General features: G+C 45.0%; 1 protein-coding gene across 1 annotated transcript; it reads right to left on the reverse strand.

The window, feature by feature from the left end:
- Positions 1 to 12,039: 12,039 nt before the first annotated feature.
- On the reverse strand, positions 12,040 to 14,592 carry GPR27 (G protein-coupled receptor 27). The gene has a single exon (XM_010590052.3). It carries the CDS (start codon positions 14,590 to 14,592, stop codon positions 13,465 to 13,467), a length of 1,128 nt encoding a protein of 375 aa, XP_010588354.1. The 3' UTR covers positions 12,040 to 13,464.
- Between the last annotated feature and the right edge of the window lie 1,255 nt (positions 14,593 to 15,847).

Genomic DNA, 15,847 nt, shown 5'->3' on the forward strand with positions numbered 1-15,847 from the left:
TGGTTATATCCTACTGGTATATTGTCCCTTTAATCATTATATAGTGTCCTTCCTTATCCTTTGTGGTGGATTTAACTTTAAAGTCTGTTTTGCCAGAAATTAATATTGCCACTCCTGCTCTTTTTTGATTGTTGTTTGCTTGATATTTTTTTTTCCATCCTTTGAGTTTGTTTGTGTCTCTAAGTCTAAGGTGTGTCTCTTGTAGGCAGCGTATGGACAGATCATGTTTTTTAATCCATTCTGCCAGTCTCTCTTTATTGATACATTTAGTCCATTTATGTTCAGTGTTTTGTTTTTTTTTTTTATGAGTTCAGTGCTGTCATTTTAGTGTTTGTGTGTGTGTGTGTGTGTTGTTGACAGTTTCTTTTTCCCACTTAATTTTTTGTGGTGAGTACTTTATATATTGTTTTTTTCTCTTATTTGCTGTTGTTGATTTTGGTTTTGCTGAGTCTTTATTTTTTCCATGTATTTTATTTTGGTGAGTAGGGTTTCCAAGGAGCACCTGGTGGATTTGAACTGCTGACCTTTTGGTTAGCAGCCATAGCTCTTAACCACTATGCCACCAGGTTTTCCGTGCCTGACCTAAGTCATGGTATTTTCAATTGTCTCATATGCATGTGGTAGCTAGACAATGAATAAGGAAGATGGAAGAATTGATGCCTTTGAATTATGATGTTGGTGAAGAATACTGAATATACCATGAACTGCCAGAAGAACGAACAAATCTGTTTTGGAAGAAGTACAGCCAGAATGTTCCTTAGAAGTGAAGATGATGAGACTTCGCCTCGTGTACTTTGGACATGTTATCAGGAGGGACCAGTCCCTGGGGAAGGACATGCTTGGTAAAGTAGAGGGCCAGTGAAAAGAGGAAGACCCTCAATGAGATGGACTGACACAGTGGTTGCAGTAATGGGCTCAAACATAGCAATGATTGTGAGGATTGTGAGGATGGCGCAGGGCCAGGAAGTGTTTCTTTCTGTTGTACATAGGGTCACTATGACTCAAACTGACTCTGTGGTACTTAACAACAACCTGGAATCTCTTTCTTAAAGCACTTCCACCTCTACCGTAACGAATACAAGTGGAATCATTATTTTCAGAAGTGCTCCCTTTTGTTATGCCAGAATCTTTAAATCATTATTTGTGTGTTCTTGTTTTGTGGTTGCCCCCACAAAGAGCAGGACCAACCCCCACACCCAAAATTGATTTGGATATTGCAACCAGAAATTTGTTGCCACCAACTCGATTGCAACTCAGAGTAACCCTGTAGGACAGAGTAGAACTGCACCATAGGGTTTCCAAGTCTATGATCTTTACAGAAGCAGACTGCCACATCTTCCTCCAGAAGAGTGGCTGATGGGTTCGAACTGCTGGCACACACCCGAGGCTATGAAAAGTTTCATTATTCGTTGGGATTTTCTGGCCAGAGCAAGTCTGTCTAGGTGGCAATAGTGTGGTAATGTGGTTGGTTTTAGCTTTTTTGTGGTCCTTGAGTGGCACAAGCAGCATGCAATCGGCTGCTAACTGAAAGGCTGGTAGTTTGAACCCACCCATTGGCACTATGGAAGAAAGGCCTAGAGAGCCCCTTTCGTAAAAATTACAGCCAAGAAAACCCTATGGAGCAGTTCTACTTTGTGACATGTGGGTTTTCCATGAGTTGAAATCCACTCAATGGCACTGGGTTTGGTTTTTTGGTAGAGGAGGCAGAGTCAAGGTGAGGGTTCTTGGTGGGCTTGTTGTGGTTTTAACTTCCCACCAGTGCCACGTGAGAGATCGCTCAGGCTTTCTTATGGGCTTGCCCAGATGGTGGAGCAAAAAGGAAAGGGCAAGAGGTGGAGCTTGAAAGCCATCATGGGTCAATCGTCAGAAATGGAGTTTGCCTCTGTATACAGTTCTGATATTATCTTAATAACAATCTGATAGCCAAGTGGGCCAAGAATTTCAAATCAGAAATGGTTAAATTTACTTATATATTGGCCATGACAGCATTAATATTTCAAACCCTAAGAAATGTGTAAATCCGTCTTCTTACTGCCAGTAGCCCAACTCTGAAATGAAGATATCACCTACCCATGGATTAAGACATTCTGGAGACAGGGAAAGTCACTAAAGCCCGTTAAAATTGTGAATTTTTTGATGATGTTTAAAAGAATTTTAATTTTGCCAAGAGGTGCTGAGAAGAAAAAAAAAAAGAATAAACTTTTAAATAGCAAACTTTCAGTGAACAAAGCAATTTTTCCAACTAGCAAAAGTAAAGTCATATGCCATTAGCAGAAGACTAATCATGTCTTCTTATAACTGTGTTCTTTTTAATAGAGGCAGGTTATGAAATACATATCTAAAGGTACTTAATTCTAATATCTTTATAAAACTTCAAAGGTAACTTACAAATTAAAAAAAAAAATTCCTTTGTCAGACCACGTGTCACCATACTCACAAAGGATTAGAACAATTATGCAAATCAAATTCTAGAAATAGCTCTGGGTATCCCATAATTCCTCAAGATAGATATGCAAATTAAACTAATCATGACTGTGGGTTAAAAGAATTACACACTGTAGAGTTATACCGTTTATATCACTTTGCAGAATGAGAACCCTTGACAGAGGTTCTTTCCTATCTCTTTTCCATCTCCCTCTTCTGCCTAAGCCATGGCCATGCACATGGGTCTGTTCTCAGGAAATACATGGGGGAAAAGAGCTAGCCAACAGGAAAAAAAAAGGGGGGGCTATGTTAAATGAAGGAAAATTTCATCTCCTTGAGCATTTTTAATTTAACGATCCCTATAGAATTTTTTGATTTCCTGACTGCTGCTTCCAGTCAAACAACGCATTGCATTGGGCAAATCCACTGCAAAAGACCTCTTTAAAGTGTTAAAAAGCAAAGATGTCACCTTGAAGACTAAGGGGTGCCTGACCCAAGCTATGATGTTTTCAATCGCCTCATACGCATGGGAAAGCTGGACAGTGAATAAGAAAGACGAAAGAAGAATTGAAGCCTTTGAATTATGGTGTCATCAAAGAATATCTGATATACCACGGACTGCCAAAAGAACAAACAAATCTGTCTTGAAAGAAGTACAGTCGGAATGCTTTTTAGAAGCAAGGATGGTGAGACTTCGTTTCACATATTGTGGACATGTTATTAGGAGGGATCAGTCCCTGGAGAAGGACATCATGTTTGGTAAAATAGAAAAAATAGAGGGTCAGTGAAAAGAGGAAGACCGTCAACAAGATGGGTTGACACAGTGGCTGCAGCAGTGGGCTCAAGCATAACAATTGTGAGGATGGTGCAGGACCCAGCAGTGTTTCATTCTGTTGTACATAGGATCGCTATGAGTTGGAACCAACTCACCAGGACCTAACAACAACAACAATAACATAGAATTTTTCAGGGAGCCCTGGTAGGGCAACAGTTAATTGTTTGGATGCTATCTTAGCTATCTAGTGCTGCTATAACAGAAGTTTATTCTCTCACAATTTAGAAGGCTAGAAGTTTGAATTCAGGGCATCAGCTCCAGCGGAAGGCTTTCTCTCTCTGACAGCTCTGGAGGAAGGTTCTTGTCATCAATCTTCCCCAAGTCTAGGAGGTCTCAGTGCAGGGACCCCAGGTCCAAAGGATGCACTGTGCTCCTTAGTACTACTTTCTTAGTGGTACGAGGTCCCCCAGTCTCTCTGCTCCCTTCTTCCTTTAATATCTCAAAAGAGATTGACCCAAGATGCAACTTAATCTTTCAGATTGAGTCCTGCCTCATTAATATAACTACCTCTAGTCCTGCTTCATTAATATACAGGTAGGATTTACAACACATAGGAAAATCACATCAGATGATGAAATGGTGGACAATCAATCACACAATACTGGGAATCATGGCCTAGCCACGTTGACACACATCCTAGGGGGACACAATTCAATCCATAACAGCTGCTACCTGAAAGGCGGGCGATTCAAACCCACCCAGCTGCTCTGATGGAGAAAGGCCTGGCAATATGCTCCTATGAAGTTTACAGCCTAGGAAACCCTATGAGGGCAGTTCTGCTCTGTCCTATAGGATCACTATGAGTCAGAATCCACCTGACAGTGCCTGACAACAACAATATAGATTTTTTTTAGTAAGACATGCGTTATGTCACCATTGAAACTAAATTTTTCAAAGCCTTTAGAAATTGCACTGTGTTTGTATCTTCGAGAAAATGAAACAATTTATTGCCCCCTCCAGATTCCAGCACAGGTTCCAACCAAAAAACAATGTGTGCTTCTCAGATACCAAATCCTAGAAAGCTATGCAGACTGGCATAATTCAGGCAGTATAAAAGCATCACGGAAATTTTTAAATATATACTTTGCAAGCAGCTTTTAAACCTTGAGTAGGCTGGCTACTTAAAATTGAATTTTTAGATGATTAAATTATTCCTCTAGAAGCCAAATAATAATAGCTTCAATTTACCTGTCTCCTTAATGTTACTGAGAAATCAGAGTGCTGCATTTAGTCTTGACATTGCAACTTAAAACGTTTTTCCATGTTTTCTCTGTGTAATTTGAAGTGACTTCAGGCTTTCAGATATAAATCTCAAACTGTTTGTTTACTTCAAATTTCTGCAACCAGGATACAGGGTGGCTGGTTACCTACCTAAGTTCTCCCCCCATCCTTTTCCTTGGACAAAAACACAAAAATATCTTTCTCTGAGGTGTGAACCTGCTACTGCCCCCGCTTTTGGGAGGAGAGAGGAGTGGACCTTTTGAGGGCTACCTGTCTGGTTTCTATTCAATTCTGAGATTTCTAATCAACAGTGTCTTTACTGGTTCTTCTCCCAACAAGATGCTGTATAGCAAACTTCCTCCATTAGAATGATCACAATCCTTACTGACATTTGACAAATTGGATAGAATTAGAACAGGAAACTTTAAGGGAGAACTATGTGGTTATATTTCACTTGGAGAAATGTATTTTAAAAGCGGGCTTTGGAGTGAGGAGTCAGGAGGAAATGTTAAGAATCCACGAGGAGAGAGAAAATGGAACCTGGACAATTTTTGTTCTGGTCTTCTGGCTTTTCCTTCTTAGTTGGATAACCAGTGTTGTAATACCTAGGGCTCTTTCCAGACAACCTATTGTGATGTCTGATTATCCTGGGCTCTTTATCTAGATCCTACTTTTGGCATCTATCATGCTCTGCCTTGCTTTATGGCTTTTGGTGCATTTGCCAAGCCCCAATTAGCTTGCTAACTAGTTAACAACAGAATGTTGGGCTTTTCTTCCCCCTGTAGCCTGCCCAACACAGAAACTAGCTTCTTATTAGTTTTCGGTATCTATTGATTGGATGGATTCATTCAGTTGGTCCCCCCTCCCCCACAATTTCTTGATTAGATTAATGATCAATTAAAAAGAAAAAACAAAACCCAAATCCAATGCCTTCAAGTTGATTCTGACTCATAGCGACCCTACAGGACGGAGTAGAACTGCCCCAAATGGTTTCCAAGAAGCAGCTGGTGGATTTAAACTGCTGACCCTTTGGTTAGCAGCCGAGCTCTTAACCACTATGCCACCATGGTATGTATCAAAAAGATTTAAATGTATACCAATCAAAAAGGTGTTATTATAAAGTGCAATTAAAAAGAACCGGTCTAGTAAGAGGTATCTTTTTAATCTTTTAGATTACGTCAATCTAAAAAATCACATCAAATCTCATTATTTTTCCAGAGCCAGGTTAATTTAATGATTATCAGCTGGTTGAATCATCTGATAGATGGGAATTTTGTGAATACAATTCCAGGATATCAAGCATGCCTGAAAGGGGAGGGGAGAGTTGAAGTAGTTTTAAATATTGTTTTAAGTATTGTTACAGTTACTCGTTGCTTCAAATAACAGGCTTTCTGAATGCTGAATGTTAATGGCTGAAACAATAGAGGTTTTTATTTCAAAACTAGAATTCCACAGGTATGAGGTTGCTTGTCTGGTGTAGTGGCTCAACAATGTTGAAATGGGTACATGCTCTTTTTGTCTTTATGTTCTGCTATCTTCACTGTATTGACAGTATTTCTCCTCATGATTGCAAGATGACTGCTGTGAATCCAAGCATCACATCCTCACCCAACAACACCCCAAAAGGAAGGACGAGGGAGGGGAAGAGGGATCTCTTGATGGGCTGGGCCAGACCCCAAAAATCTTGTCCAAGTTGGGGAAAAAGCATAAAGAAATTCTTATATCAATGTTGCTTTTACTTTGATTTACTCCTGAAGCAAATAGTAAGTAGGACAAAGGATACCAATTTGGGAGTAGAACGTGGGTAGGTGGACACGGTTTCCCATTGCCTTTCTTGCTCCTGACAGAAGGGGTCCTGAAGTTCAGTGGTCCTGCCAACCCACACAGAGTGACATATCTGCCAGGTAAATGGAGAACAGTATTTTGGGTCAGCTGAATTTTATAACCCTAGCCACCTCAGTCCCCCACGTGTCTGTCAGCTTGTCAACCTTGAGTATATCCCATCTGAATTTAGAGACCATCTCAAGAATACTTTTGATGCACTGAACACTAATGACTGAAAACCAGGTGAGTTGTGGAATGACATCAAGGATATCATACATGAAGAACACAAGAAGTCATTAAAAAGACAGGAAAGAAAAAAAAGACTGAAATGGATGTCAGAAGAGATTCTGAAACTTGCTCTTGAAATTTGAGTAGCTAAAGCAAAAAGGAGAAATGACGAAGTAAAAGAACTGAGCAGAAGATTTCAAAGGGCAGCTTGAGAAGACAAAGTAAAATATTATAATGACATGTACAAAGAGCTGGAGATAGAAAACCAAAAGGGAAGAACACCCTTGGCATTTCTCAAGCTGGAAGCACTGAAGAAAAAAATTCAAGCATCAAGTTGCAATAATGAAGGATTCTATGGGGAAAATATTAAAGGACACAGAAAGCATCAAAAGAAGATGGAAGGACCTGTACAAGGTAAGGTCATGGTAGCTCCATAGACACATCCAAACTCCCTGAGGGACCAAATCGCTGGGCTGAGGGCTGTGGAGACCATGGTCTCGGGGAATATCTGGCTCAACTGGCATAACATAGTTTATAAAGAATATGTTCTACAGTCTACTTTGTTGAGTAGCGTCTGGGGTCTTAAAAGCCTGTGAGTGGCCATCTAGGTCTCACCCCTTTGGGAGCAAGGAAGAATGAAGAAAACTAAAGACACAAGGGAAAGATTATTCCAAAGGACTAATGGACCATATCTACCACGGCCTCCACCAGACTGAGTCCAGTACAACTAGATGTTGCCCAGCTACCGCCACTGACCACTCTGACAGGGATCACAATAGAGGGTCCTGGACAGAGCTGGGGAAAAATGTAGAACAGAATTCTAACTCAAAAAGAAAGACCAGACTTGCTGGCCTGACAGAGACTGGAGAAACCCTGAGAGTATGGCCCTTGGATACCCTTTCAACTCAGTAATGAGGTCACTCCTGAGGTTTACCCTTCAGCCAAAGATTGAACAGACCCATGGAACAAAACAAGACTAAAAGGGTACACTAGCCTTGGGTTATGGACCAGAAGGCAGAAGGGGACAGGAAAGCTGGTAATAGGGAACCAGCGTTGAGAAGGGAGAGTGTTGAGATGTTGTGGGATTGTTAATCAATGTCATAGAACAATGTGTGTGCTGTTTGATGAGAAACTAGTTTGTTCTGTAAACCTTCATCTAAAGTAAAAAAAAAAAAAAAAAAGATGGAAGGAAGACACAGAATCATGATACCAAAAAGAACTGGTTGATGTTCAGCCATTTCAAGAGGTAGCATATAATCAGGAACCAATGATATTGAAGGAGAAGTCCAAGCTGCACTGAAGGCATTGGCAAAAAAACAAGGCTCCAGGAATTGACGAAATATTACTTGGGATGTTTCAAGAAATGGATGCAGGGCTGGAGGTGCTCACTCGTCTATGCCAGTAAATATGGAAGACAGCTTCCTGGCCAACTGACTTGAAGAGATCCATATTTATGCCTATTCCCAAGAAAGGTGATTCAACTGAATGCGGAAATTATCCAACAATATCCTTAATATCACACGCAACCAAAATTTTGCTGAAGATCATTCAAAAGCGCTGCAGCAGTATATCAACAGGGAACTGCCAGAAATTCAGGCTGAATTCAGAAGAGGACATGGAACCAGGGATATCATTGCTGATGTCAGATTAATCCTGGCTGAAAGCAGAGAATACCAGAAGGATGTTTACCTGTGTTTTATTGACTATGCAAAGACATTTAACTGTGTGGGTCATAACAAATTATGCTAACATTGTGAAGAATGGGAATTCCAGAACACTTAATAACGCTCATGAGGAACCTGTATATAGATCAAGAGGCAGTTGTTCAGAAAAAACAAAAGGATACTGCATGGTTTAAAGTCAGGAAAGGTGTGTGTCAGGGTTATATCCTTTTACCATACCTATTCAATCTGTGTGCTGAGCAAATGATCCAAGAAGCTGGACTCTATGAAGAAGAACAGGGCATCAGAATTGGAGGAAGACTCATTAACAACCTGCATTATGCAGATGACACAACCTTGCTTGCTGAAAGTGAAGAGGACTTGAAGCACTTACTGATGAAGATCAAAGACCACAGCCTTCAGTATGGATTACACCTCTACATCAAGAAAACAAAAATCCTCACAACTGGACCAATGAGCGGCATCATGATAAATGAAGAAAAGATTGAATTTGTCAAGGATTTCATTTTACTTGGATCCACAATCAACACCCATGGAAGCAGCAGTCAAAGAAATCAAATGAGGCATTGTATTGGGCAAATCTGCAGAAAAGGACCTCTTTAAAGTGTTAAAAAGCAAAGATGTCACCTTGAGGACTAAGGTGCACCAGACCCAAGCCATGGCGTTTTCAGTCACCTCATATGCATGGGAAAACTTGACGATGAGTAAGGAACACCGAAGAAGAATCGATGCCTTTGAATTGTGGTGTTGGTGAAGAATATTGAATACACCATGGACTGCCAGAAGAACAAACAAGTCTGTCTTGGAAGAAGCACAATCGGAATGCTCCTTAGAAGCAAGGATGGCAAAACTGCGTCTTACATACTTTGGACATGTTGTCAGGAGGAATCAGTCCCTGGAGAAGGACCTCATGCTTGGTAAAGTACAGACAGGGTCAGCAGAAAAGAGGAAGACCCTCAATGAGATGGATTGACACAGTGGATCCAACATTGGGCTCAAGCATAACAGTGATTGTGGGCATGGCGCAGGACTGGGCAGTGTTCTGTTGTGTGCTACATAGGGTCGGTATGAGTCGGAACTGACTCAACAGCACTTAACAACAAGTCACCTTAGTGCACAGAGACAATTTAGAATGCCGGTAGAACAATAAGTCTTCTACTCAGGCTGCATGGCACTTGGATCTAATGACTGAGTTCTTCTGAGTCTTGAGAACCTTGCAGTGTCTGCAATGGGACAATCTCCCCCTTTCTGCATAAGGCTAGGAGTTTCATAAAGGCTGAGTCCACACTTTATGTCTGAAAGCTTAACAGGCAGCTGGGGAGGAGGTAGGGAACTTTGGACGCAAGAAACAATACCCATAAAGACATGGTGGTGCAGCACAGTATGAGCTGTTCAGGGCACTGCCAGTGACGAGGAGTGACTAGAGTGTGGGGCCTGAGAGGAGCAGATGGAGGTGAGCCAGGAGCCAACCATGTGCACCAGGAACAGGGGTACTGAGGTCGTAGAGGTAAACACAATGCATTGTGGGAGTCAGAGAGGTGACTAGGCCAAAAGGGCTTCTAGAAGTCTTGGACCTGAGTCCAGCACAGTCCTGCTGTTCAGTCAGGACCAGGGTTACAATTGTACAGGTTGAATATGCCCATGCCATCCTAGTTGTTAAATATCGTGAATACTGCCACTGTACTAGAGGGGTGAGTGAGGGTTTCCCAGACAGGGAAGGTGCGATGGGCTTTCCAGGAACACCAGCGAGCTTATACAATGGTAATCAGAGAAGGGAGAGATGGGAACATAACAGGAGGATGAAGCCCAGGAGGTGGAAGGGCCAAATCATGAGAGGCCTTCTGTGGTAGGCAGAGGTTTGCACTCGATCCTGTAGGCCTTAGGAAGACGGCAAAGGGCGGACCCCGTCTGGCCAACCCAATGATCCACCTGCAAACTTAAACCCTGAGTCAGCCCTAGGACCTGGGGCCCCACTACCTCTTAGGGGACAGGGTATCTGAGAATGTACAGGGCCAATGGTAAGAGCAAATGCTTGGCAGAAATAATTCTGTAATATTTTATTTCTAGCAACAGAACAAGGAATGAAGACAGGGAGGGAGGAAAGGAAAAACGGAAACAAATTGGCCAAACTGTCCAGATTTAACAAGACTGAATAGTAGATGCAGAGATTATTATATTATTCATCATTATTATTATTATTGGTTTGTTATATGCTTCCCTACTTTGAGATACATAATTTAAAAAAAGAATGAGCCTGCCAGGTGGAAATGTATATATAGATGTAGTCTTTCTGCAAACCTCTTTGGCATAAAATGTCAAAATCCTTAAAAATGCTCATTTTTCATACAATAATCCCATACAAAGACATGCAGGCAAAGCTTTCTGTACAAGAAATCTGTTTTCTATTGCCCCCCGGATACTGACAACTCATTTACCTCATCCTGAGTTTGGGAAAAGCTGTGCTCAATAAGTTAGCTTCCTAAATAAACGTAATAGTTTTAAACTATTGTAACGAAACCCAGCCTCAAATACATTGTACCTGTGCTGGTACAATGGGCAGAGTATGCTGGACTCAAGCAACCTTCTCCTGATGATATTTAACGACTATAATTAACAAAGTATATGTTAATTGAGTCCTTAGTCCCAAGGCGACAGGGTGGAGGGGCTCTACGCCCCTATACACTGCCTTCCCTCCACAGCTTGTTTCTGTGCCTCTTTCCATTTCTTTCTTTTCCCTTTCCAGTTGGCTATCATTTCTTGTTACTCTTGCCAAAAATCTTGCCTTCCCCAACAAATCAGAAAACAGCAGGTAAGCAAATCGGTAAAGAATGTGTTGAAAGTAAATCACATCAGAACGAAGGTATGCAGGTGTGTGCCCAAACCTCTGGGGAATTTGTTAAAAATGCCCTTTCTGGGGTCCCACCTCAGCACCTCCCAATTACGAACCTCTGGAGCTGTCAGCATTTAAGGTTAATTCTTACGTACATTGAAATTTGGAGAACCAGTCGCAGATGAGTTCTCCCATGAAAAAATATCCCGTGAACTCAAGGCCATGGGTGGCCAATACTCAGGTGGGCCCTGGTGCAGCTGAGCTGCTGCCACGGTGAAAGTTAGTTGCTCAGGAATCAGCTGATAGGTTGGCTCCGTGCCATGTCAGGGGCTAAACATTCTGAGTATCACCCAGACCTGGTGACCTCTGGTTTTTGTTTTTGTTTTTAACTTGGATCATGCGGTGGGGGACTAGATCAGGAGAGATTCACTTCCTAGGCCTTTCTGTCTTTAGATTCTGATCTACAGCCCAGGATAACAGAAGTCTTCCTGGACATAAGACCTGGGGAGAGAGAGGACACTTGTTACTCTCATTTTCCAAATATGAGACTGTCTTCCTAGACTCAACTGATCTTCACAAACAAAATAAAGTAAGGTTGCCCATTTACCAGAGATAAATTGACCACACCCTCTTATTATTACCTGTAGTTATCATTTGTTCTTACCCCTCTTGGATCAATCATCTAATAGTTTATATTATGTCCAACTAAAGAGAAATGCAATACATTTATTTAGTGCATCTCCTTTAAAGTTTTCATTATTTCTATCAAAATGATCACTTTGTTCACATGCATTTTATATGTTTATAGAAAAGTCTTAAAGCAGTGTATATGTCTATTGCTTCTTCCCTTAAAAAATTTTTTTTTTTGCAGATTTTTAGCTTGCATTTTAAATCATAAATTAAAACATGTAAGACAGCCTCCAAATGTCTTGTACATGCTCATGGTCAAACTACAAAATCTGAAACTAAACAACATGTACTCAAGGGATAGGAAGACCTGAGGGAGACATATAGGCCAGTATTAGTACCAGTCAGAGCCTAAAAAAAGACGAAACAAAAAACACCACTCCAGAATGAAAATACTGGTATATTTCAATTTGTAGAATGCAAAGAGAAATACAGATATAAATCCTCAAAACGGAAGGTACATTAATAAAAATGTAGCATTATAAGCAAAAATATTATACAGTACTTGCAGAATTCAGTCTTTCAATTTAAGATTCCAATGTGTTTAACAAAGAAATGTTATTTAGAATTATAGTTCTCATTATTAATTTCAAATAACCATCAGTAGACTAGCACATCATCACCTAGCAAACATTTGAAGGAAATGCTTTGTCTCCTGAAGTAGGGTATCATGATATTCCATTCGTTTATACCGTGAACAACAGAAGAGCAATTTTCAAAATGGAAATTAGTTTCAGAATATAGAATAAAAACGCGGCTTCTCAAAGCACAAGCTGTTTCCATGAAATCCTTTTAATTTTTATTTGGCAAAAAATACCAAATGCAATTTTAATACTCTGCTTCTCAGAGCCATCCAGATCGGTGAGCCACTGAGCAGTACATACAAAAGCATGCAATACTGTTATTTTCTCCACACCATCACTAACCCAAACACTTTTTACTCTTACTTTTAAAAGTTAACAATTTTACAGAAATGTCTCCATTCAAGATTCATATAATACAGAGAGCAGTTGTCAGAGCGGTTGTCGCTGACATGTATTGTCTAGGAGTAAAAAGGGATGTAAGAAACAAGTCATTTTTACTGCTTAAAAAATGACTACCTTGCTACGGACTCCCATTTCTGCTCAAGTTCAATAACAACACTGCACAAAGTTCCTGACCCTTCTAAAAACCGGCGCAGCACAACTGACCCCACGGTAGGCAATTCAGAGGGAAAGTAAGACTTTTTTCTTTTCTTTTTTTATGCCCTTTCTCCTGCTTCCCCCAGAAGACCCTCAAGAATCTAACTTGTGAAGCCCCCCCCCCAGGTTCCTATACGTCACAGCAAAACGTAATGCCACTTGAGGTTGTCAAAAATAGCTTCTGTAGAAAACTGGCCATGGTCTTTAGGAAACGTTGCATGAAATAAATTAGTTTAGCCTTTATTTAAAAAAAAATTATAATAACACATGGAATAAAAGACAGCAGTACAAGTACAAAAACACTGCAGGGTCTATTGTCAGAATGAAAATATACTGAGGAGGACGAATGCACGTAGCCAGGGTGGGCAGGACCATAGAAATCCACCCTCTCCCCCAAAATGGAATCTGTACTATCCAAGTGTTTATCCACTTTGATAGTTATTTTGAAGGCAGCTTAGAAAATTAAAAAGGGGGCAGAAAGGTGCGAAACGACGTCACTCTCCAAGCCAAAGGGAAAGGCTGAGTTGAGGGTGTGTAGAGCCAGGGAATCGCTTATAAACCGACGCTCTTCAGGTCGCACGGGAGGGTCGCCTGGGTGGCCTGGGGGCTCTGGCAGCAGGGGAACTGGGCCCGGAAACAGTCTCTCAGCTCCCTGTTGAAGAGGAAGCACACGACAGGGTTGATGCCGGCCTGCGCAAAGGTCAGCCACACGGAGGCCGTCAGGTAGGCCTGGGGGACCGCGCCGGGCCGCACCAAGACCCGCAGGTAACTGGCCACGACGTAGGGCCCCCAGAGGAGCAGGAAGAGCAGCGTGACGGCGTAGAACATCTTGCACAGCCTCTTCTCGGTCTTGAACTCCTCAAGCACGAGGAGGCGGCGGGCACCGCGGCCAGGCCCAGCGGGCCGGATGCCCACGAGCGCCGGAGGCGTGGGCCCGCGGCCGAAGCCCGCCGTCCAGTTGGCGGCCGCCTGGCCGGTGGCACCGGGGCCGTGGAAGGTCCAATCGTGACTGACGGCGGGCACGAGACGCGCGGGCCGCATCTTGCGGCGGTCGTGGATGAAGAAGAGCAAGCGGAGGTAGACGAGGTGTGTGGCGCCCACGACCACGGCCAGCAACAGCAGGAAGCCCAGGGCTCCCGGGGCGCCGTCCGGCCGCTGCTCCAGGGCGCACGGCGCGTCCTCGTCGTCCCCGCCGCCGCCGTCCAGCACAGGCGGGAAGGCCGCGGCCAGAGCCAGCGCCCAGGCGGCGCACACCAGCATGGCGGCGCACGGCCAGCCGGCCAGGCGCTCGGCGTAGAAGCGGTGGTGCGCGATGGCCAGGTAGCGGGTGACGCCCACGCCGAGCAGCAGGAAGGCGGCGTGGAAGCAGAAGAGCGCGGCCAGAAAGGCGAGCAGCTTGCAGCCCAGCGCGCCCGGCTGCGCCCCCGCGGCGGCCGCGGCACGCCGAGCCGCCAGCATGACGGCCGGGAGGCAGGCGAGCGCGCGCAGCCCGTCGGCCAGGCACAGGTCGAGCAGCAGGTAGTACGGGGCGCGGTGCAGGCTGCGCTCCCGCACGATGAGCAGCGCGAACAGCACGTTGCCCGCCAGGCTCACGCACAGCAGCAGGCTGAGCGTGGCCAGCTTGAGGCCCAGGGCGGCCGCCTCGCCGCCGCCGCCGCCCGGCTCGCTGGCGTTCGCCATCGCGGCCTCCCCAGGCCGTGCGCTCTGCCCTGGGGCAGCCCTCGGCCTCGTTGCTCCCGCAGGCCGCCCGACCCCGGTTCCGCCGCCTTGCGGTCCCCAGGCAAGCTCCCAGGCCGGCGGGGCTCAACCCGTGCCGGGCCAGCCCCTCCTCGGCTCCCCGAAACGCCGCCGCGCCGCCGCCGCCGCCATCTCAGGAATGGTGCGCGCAGGAGGCGACGGCCACTCCCTGCGCCCAGGGCGCCGCGGGCTTCACTGCGGACAGGGCCGCGGCGCCGCCCGCAGCCCCCCGCATTCTCCTCCTCCGCCGCCGCCGCCGCCGCGCCTCTTGGCTCTGCCCCCCGCCCGGCCCGCCGCAGCAGCCGCCGCTGCCGCCGCCGCTGCCGTCGCCGCCGCCGCGGAGCCCCCTCCCCTCCGCCGGAGCGCGCAGCGTGGCCGCCGCCGCCAGCTCCGCCGAGGCATCCGGCGCCACCCGGGCCGGGCTGGGCTGGGGGCGCCGCCGCAGCAGCTGCGGGACCGAGAGGCGGCAGGGAGGGAGGCAGGGCCCAGGACGCAAGGTGGTGACAAGTCGCATTTGGCCCCAGGTAAACGGGGGTCCTGCGGCGCCCGTGCTGGGGGTCACGGTGGCTATGCGTGGGAGGAGGTTACCTGGGATGGCAGGGTCGGGAGACGGTGGAGTGGGGGGACAGGCATGGCTTTGGGGAGCCTTCCCACAGGGTAACAAAAATTAATAATTAACAATAGTAATGACAATCATCATAATAAAGCCACTAATATTCTGGTGAATACTTATGTGGGTGGCACTGTGTTGGGGAGCTTTACAAGCCTTGTTTCCCCCAGCGTTCACTCTAACTACAAAGTTGGTTCTATTCTTAACCCTACTTTACACCTGAGGAAACAGGCAAGGAGGTCAAGGGACTGAAAGTCCTGGGCTGAACGAACAGCGACTACGGCATGACCTCCTCTCTGCCTCACCAGTGGTACCAGTGAAGACATAAGTCAGGGGAAAGAAATCCAGCCTCTTAAGTGACTTGGAAGGTGGGCCCCATGCCACCTTCCAATCCTCAGACACACCCAGTTCTCCTTTCAGGGCTTTGCACGTGCTGTTTCTTCTGCCTGGAAAGCTCAGCCTCAGCCCAGCCCCACAGCATCCTTCCCATCATCCTTCTGACCCTTTTGTCTTCCTCTCCTACTGCCCTCTGTTCATTTCCTTCTTAGCACTTGTAATTTGGCCTTACACCTTATTTTCTCTTTTAAA

This window comes from Loxodonta africana, chromosome 22 (assembly GCF_030014295.1).
Source record: "Loxodonta africana isolate mLoxAfr1 chromosome 22, mLoxAfr1.hap2, whole genome shotgun sequence".
Taxonomy (NCBI): domain Eukaryota; kingdom Metazoa; phylum Chordata; class Mammalia; order Proboscidea; family Elephantidae; genus Loxodonta; species Loxodonta africana.